This window comes from Scomber japonicus, chromosome 24 (assembly GCF_027409825.1).
Source record: "Scomber japonicus isolate fScoJap1 chromosome 24, fScoJap1.pri, whole genome shotgun sequence".
In the NCBI taxonomy this organism is placed as follows: domain Eukaryota; kingdom Metazoa; phylum Chordata; class Actinopteri; order Scombriformes; family Scombridae; genus Scomber; species Scomber japonicus.
The window spans coordinates 5,271,046-5,277,816 of record NC_070601.1 but is presented as its reverse complement, the minus strand read 5'-3'; the positions used below and the strand labels follow the sequence as shown (position 1 = coordinate 5,277,816).

Genomic DNA, 6,771 nt, shown 5'->3' with positions numbered 1-6,771 from the left:
TGTGCAGTCCAGCTTGAGCGGTTTGCAACGTGCAGGTTACTCTCATCTGATGTGTTTTCCAGGGCAAAGCTCTGCCAAGTCGGTGCGTTGAGCAGACTGCCAATCCCTGAAGTGATGTCCCCGAGGTAGAGAACAAAACAAACATTGTGACTTATCTGCCATCGTCTCCGCCTGTGATCCCTATACAGACTATACTGTGATCTGTCAGCAGTGATTTTGAATTGAATTGAGCTTTTTTAAAAGTTGCATTTCTGTCCGTGGATAAGATTGATTCCACTTGTTTCGTGGTGGATTTCACTTGTTTCCTTTGCAGAACAACTTCAGGAAGTGTTTAAAGGTGCTTGAAGCAACAGACTGGTTTTCCATTAAGGAGCTGGAGAGCAGGGCAGAGCCACTGGGGGACAGAAACTGAAGCAGATGGGAAGAAAGTCATCAGATGAGACCTATAAGCTTCTGCACATTTGTACACAGTTTTTTTTTTTTTGTGCAGTGTGATGAACTAGCAGTTTGAAAACATATCCGTTTTGCCAAAGGTCCTAAGCGTCAATTCTTGAAACAGCCAGCATCGATTTCCTCCTGAGATACCCAGCATGTCATTTTAGGCTATTTTAAAGCATCAGTAGTTCCTCCCTGAGCTGCTTTAGGCTAAGTATAGTCTCTAAGGATGTCTTGTCTTTACAGGTTTTCAAGTCAAATTATAGGCAGGTGCCCAAATGAACACTGAAACATGTTTTTCTTGCTGTAATCATTCCTCCTGCTAATACTGACCATTAGAAAAAAAGTATTCAAAAGTTTATTTGAAGCTAATATGAAGCTTCAAAGTCAATTGTCTTACTATACCTCCATTGCAGCTACTTTACTAAAAAGACTGTAAATGTATCAGATATCCACTTTATATGACTAACTCAGACTGCTGAAGCCTCATATAAGCTTCACATCAACTTTTAAATACAGTTTTGCCCAAAACAAGCACTGTGGATTTTGTCTCCCATCAATTACATATCAGCACAATAGCCAGCATGGACAGGAGTGTTGATTACAGCAACAAAGACCTGTTTCAGAGTTCACATGGGGCGCCTGACTGTTGTTTTTCAGACTGACTTGAAAAGTTTCGTTTAATACTATCAACAGGATCAATATCAAAACATTTCTTGAATTTTCATCTTGCAGCAAAACAGCTATTGAAACAAATGAACAGCTGCTAACAGTGACGGAAAGAACAAGTAAGAACATTTGCTTAAGTACTTAATTGTGAAGCACTTGCACTTTAATGTACTTGATGTTCTCCATGTTTTTTGCTACTTAATATCTCGACTATATTTTAAGAGGGAAATATTTTTATTCCACTACATTTATCTGATGGTCAAGTTGCTCTTTATGAAAAACTCATAACATTCAACACATCATGTCTGGTTTAAGCTCTTTTTTAAGTGATAGTTTCATTAAATAACTTCTTGAGGTGCAGAGTAATCTAATATTTTACACATAAGAGAGAGGAGAGAGAAATCAGCCCATGATCATGTAGGACACACACACACACACACACACACACACACACACACACACACACACACACACACACACACACACACACACACACACATATATATATATCCACACTGTGAGTAGAGGCCACCAGTCAGAAAAAAAAGCTTGGATGAATGTGTGAAACTAGAGAAAAACTTAAAAACTGCACTTATATGAGCACATCATTGCATGCATTTTAACATACAAGTAATAATTAACAGATAATACCAAATAGAAATGCTTAACATGACACATCACTCTGCTACATGACAGCTGCTTTTAATAATACCCATTATGATATTCAGTAGTTATTCCTAAATTAGATTTCAAAAGGCACGTGAGGCTGCATGCCGAAGCTTAAATTGCAGCATATGATGATTTTTTTTCCCTTCCTTATCCTTAAAATCATGCTTTCAAGAAATTACATGACCTATTTTGGCCAAGAAGTGAAAATTACAGAGTGTAATATAATGTATAGAAAGCTAAAACTGACCTCAGCTTCTAAGAAAGCGGCGTACATGTGGCATTTAAAGCCACATGTACGCCGTGCCCGCTATTTCTGGTTGTATAGACTAGACAGTAGTGAAACCACAAGAGAGAGGAGAGAGAAATCAGCCCATGATCATGTAGGAGACACACACACACACACACACACACACACACACACACACACACACACACACACACACACACACACACACACACACACACACACACACATATCCACACTGTGAGTGGAGGCCACCAGTCAGAAAAAGGTGGACATTATCCAAACTAAAAAAAGCTTGGATGAAAAAACATTAGATCTTACAAAAAACCACAGAGACATCCCTAAAAGAAAATAAAAAAATAATCCAGACTGGTTTTTCAGTAAAAGGCTCAAAGCAGATGTTTCATGTATTACAGAGTTGAAGGGAATATGCATCTAGGACAGGATATTTATAGTTTCACTCAACAGTTACAGGTGAAAAAATAAACTCTCTCTGTAACAAATTTTACAGATTTTTTTATGTCTTTTTGCAGTTTGTTTTAATCCTGCACCTCTTTCCTTTTTTCCTTTTGGGCATTTTAGACATAAAAAGTTCAAATACAGGTTAAAAAAGTGTCACAATGCTCCTGTAGTTTGTTTTTCCACCTTATTTGTCATGTGACAGGAAGCTGCTGGCCTACAGTGACCTATCAGGTTAACACACATATTCCCTTACACACTACATACATTATTTAACATTTCACAAGTTTGAAAGGACACTCCTGGATGAGCGTACCTATTGAGAAGAGTTCAGCTCAGCAGGCAGTGTTATCACTAGTGTATGTGGCACTGTAGTTTTTTTTTATTTGTGAGGGAATATTTTTGACACTCATGCATCACTCCAGATGTTCGCCGCAGCCACTAAGAACTTTGTGAAGCAGGTTGGAGACACGGGGAGGTTGATCCCCGTCCCGAGCCTGAGCGAGGCCGACCGATATCAACCTCTCAGCCTGGTCACCAAGAAGAGGAAGAGGCATTTTTGGAAGAAAACCAAATGCGCCTCCACTCCTTTCTCATTGAAAGACATCCTGGTAGGGGAGAAGGAGATCACTGCAGGTACGGTGATGAGAATGTGAGGATTTGTGAGGAGGGATGATGCTGGATGTGAAAGTTTAAGAGCTGAGTGTCCTAAATGAAGATGTTTAGACCATAGCTTCATTTGTAGGCCAAGAAACTCCACAAATCTAGAGTTAGATGTCTATTCTTGTCTGCCAAAATATCAGAATAATCTTATTTAAACAAGAAAAGACTTTGAGCCATATGTCATCTACAATACATCTAAAATATGACCCAAATCTAAAAATATCACATCTGATTTGTGCTGTTCACACACTGTCATGAAAAAAACCAAATCAGATTTTTGCCTTTGATCTGCAGTGTAAACGTAGCTAGCATGTTGGAGGTAGAACTGACACTAGCAAATCTTTGAACAGAAAATCAGAAATGTCCTTTATCAATGAAGAAAACACCACAAACTCTCTGATTCATGCTTTTTAAATGTAAAGATTTGCTGCTGGATACCAAACAAGAGCTATGAAGACATTAACTATCTGTAGTTTCTCCCCTTTACAGGCAAGAGTGTCAACATGAATACTTCAATTTTAGTGCCACCATTATTGAATATGTTGCTTTTATTGGTAATAATGTTGGATAGTGCCAGATTGTGTTATATGTACAGGCAGAACTTTAACAAATCTCCTTTTGTTTTAAACCTCTGGTCTATATTGACAATATTTCAAGAAGAGATTAACTTTATAAGAAATATCCATCTTTTATATTTTTATGCATACAGGAGTGTCGTCCTATCAGCTCCTCAACTATGAAGACAAATCAGACGTAGCCCTCAACGGTCGATTGGGGAACCACATCATCAACGACGTGGGGTTCAACATCAGCGGGTCCGACTCTGTGGCCGTTAAAGCCTCCTTTGGCATCGTGACCAAACATGAACTGGAGGTGCCAACGCTACTACGAGAGCTCAACTCCAGGTGTCAACACTTATTACAGTCTGGCTTTAATATACTGTTAGCAGCTGCTTAGTGAACACTCTCATCTTCATCAGCATCATCATCATCATATCACTTTGAGACTGATTAAAGTGCCATGTAGGTGATGTTTTATTAATTATCAAGTTACATCATCTATTTTTTTGATTATATATTTATCTTTTTTGAAAGGAGAGATCTTAAAACTACCCCAAAAGGTTTCTATTATGAGTTTTTGTGACATTTTAGAGATATAGATTCAAGTTTTCTCCTGATAACCGCAACACATTGATGTCTGACCTCTGACCTTCTTGTGGCAGAGGGAATGTGAGAAGAGGGTTTCCTTGTAGGATGAATAAATGATCATGTTATCTTACACCAGCACACATACTACAAGATAGAAGCTACACAGAAAATAGATTGTCAATGATGTGTTGTTGGGCTTTAAATTGTGAGAATACACAATGAAACAACAAATATGGAGGCGTTTAGAAGGCGCAAACAGTACTGAGAATTAATTTTGTGGTATTTCAGGAAAGTGGACCTGGATCACTGCCTGGTTCGTCAGTCTAGAGAGAGCGGACGGAGCATCCTCTGTGTCGTGGTGGAGAGCATCCGCACCACACGCCAGTGCTCTCTGACGGTCCACGCTGGGATGAGAGGGACCACCATGAGGGTAAACTGTCACATATGAACACAGTGTACTAGATTGATGACTATCCTGACCAACTCATGCTAAATACTACCAATTAGTGATACCAATTAATCCCACTGCTTTAAATTCAAGACCAGTTTCCTTTAAGCACATATTTGTGAACGTTAATAGACTTCAGATCCAGCTGTTGTGCCTCCCCATAATCTGCCTCAAAATGCAGATTCTTCTCCAGACTGGACCCAACTATTTCTCCATCACCTGACTCTGTAATCTAGATAACAGTCGACTATCTTTCCAATCTGCTGCAGTTTCAAATCGACGACGGCAGAAACCCAAAAGGTCGAGACAAGGCCATCGTCATCCCGGCTCACACCACCATCGCCTTCAGCATCTGCGAGCTGTTCTTTCGACTTGACGGGCGGCTCGGTAGGAAATCTATCTACCTACATCACTCCCCATCATTCACCTATACTCTCATTCCTTGAAATGTGCTCTTAGAGAGTAAACATGCTCTTCAGAAGCATAAAAATGACTAAATTAAACTTTCAGTGCAGAAATTGAACCTTTAAATGAAAAACTTTTGGCTGCCTCCAGTTTTAACCCACCACTAACAAAGCTGAGATGAAAGTCAATAGGACACTTAAAGGATTAGGAGTGTGTTATTTGTGGGAAAATTGAAGGTTTGAATCCTTTCATAGTTAAAAGCTGTCTTCCACATTAAAGGCAGCAGGCGATTTAGCTGCGGTTAACACCTTAGGCTGTGCATCCTCATCTTATGTGATGTTACACTACAATTTCTCCACTGTTACTGTTAGACAGAGAAACGGATGCTTTCTCTCTCTACAGTCATGGTGTCATTAAACAATGGCACCTGAAATTAAAAAGTGAAAAGAAATGACTTGATACTGCTTAATTTTAAAATGTTCACCCTGAGAAATGAGTAATTTAATAGTTTAATGCTTTAATAATTGCTATTAAAAGGGATAAATGCAATACATGTGTAGTTCTACAAAGCCTGCATGCATTGTAATGTTCATATAGTCTATTAATAACTCCTCAATTATCTTAAAATATTGATTGTTTGCATGTGTGATGCAGAGTTTCACACTTTTTAAATTCATTTAGGCAACAGAAACGAAGATGAAACTAACATTTTTCTTCTTCTGTGTCAGATATTTGTGTGGCTCCAGAGTCTCAGGGGGGATTTGAGAGGGAGCAGATCAGGGAGCAGCTGGGTGGTTTCATCGGTCGCTTCTCCATGGGCCGACTGCGCCGCTTCCTGTCAGGGATCATCTACGGAAACCCCTTCAGAGCAGGTACAGTAACCATCTCAAAATATTCACACCTTACTGTCACCATTTCCTCTTATTCAACTCTTCCTGTGCAGATGACAGAACATTTGAAGAACTCACCCACTCTGACACCTACATGGATGACATGGTGACCGACTACTACGAGAAAGCCGCCAGCATGACGGACGTGTCCACCACCTACCTGAGGGAGAGCTCCCACACGCGGGTCAACCTCCTCAAGCACAACATCCCCAAGGGCCCCTGCTCGCTGTGCGGCATGGGAAACCAGAAGCGGGAAACTGTTTACGGCTGTCTGGAGTGCTCAGCCGGGGGCCAAAAGTATGTCCGGCTGCACGTGGTGCCCTGTTTCGACCTCTGGCACAAAACGCTGAGGTGAAAAAAGAGAAAAAGCAACAAGTGTAATTGTTTACTGATTTTTGGATGTTTAATCTTGACGTTCTTTAAATAAATCCTATAAAAAAAAAGTTGGACTTTGTGTGTCCTTTAAGTGCTAAACTGTGGTGGTGTGTGTGTAATATACAGTAGCATTTCCAGTTTACCTTTGGCTTCAGCCCATTTCCACACGTGTGCTGTGTACATAGTGTAGCTGCCAGATGCTGAATTATTCAACACAGAGTATTAGATGTAAGCAGACAGGAGGGATCGTGTGAAGGCCACTGAGGCAGCAATTGGAAAGGACGGCCTGGTTTTGCTCAGATCCAAGTGTGTCACTTATTCTGAGCAGTGCCTTTTGTTTTCAGTAGGTGTAGTGTTTGCATAGAT

General features: G+C 40.1%; 1 protein-coding gene across 2 annotated transcripts; it reads left to right on the top strand.

Annotated features, from left to right (window-relative positions):
* The first annotated feature begins 2,901 nt into the window (after positions 1–2,901).
* pjvk (pejvakin) lies at positions 2,902–6,385 on the top strand. 2 transcript variants are annotated; one of them, XM_053314653.1, is made up of 6 exons: positions 2,902–3,112; positions 3,849–4,044; positions 4,576–4,717; positions 5,005–5,122; positions 5,869–6,012; positions 6,084–6,385. In XM_053314653.1, exons 1-6 carry the CDS (start codon positions 2,902–2,904, stop codon positions 6,383–6,385), a joined length of 1,113 nt encoding a protein of 370 aa, XP_053170628.1. The 2 variants fall into 2 exon arrangements, with proteins under 2 accessions (XP_053170628.1, XP_053170629.1); XM_053314654.1 differs by lacking the exon at positions 5,869–6,012.
* The last annotated feature ends 386 nt before the right edge of the window (positions 6,386–6,771 follow it).

What these genes read in the sequence shown, in the direction of transcription:
- pjvk (XM_053314653.1), top strand. Translation starts at nt 2,902, where the DNA reads ATGTTCGCCGCAGCCACTAAGAACTTTGTGAAGCAGGTTGGAGACACG. An exon ending in CTACGAGAGCTCAACTCCAG is followed by an intron (nt 4,045 to 4,575) that starts GTGTCAACACTT and finishes GTGGTATTTCAG; the next exon opens with GAAAGTGGACCTGGATCACT. An exon ending in CGGAAACCCCTTCAGAGCAG is followed by an intron (nt 6,013 to 6,083) that starts GTACAGTAACCA and finishes CTTCCTGTGCAG; the next exon opens with ATGACAGAACATTTGAAGAA.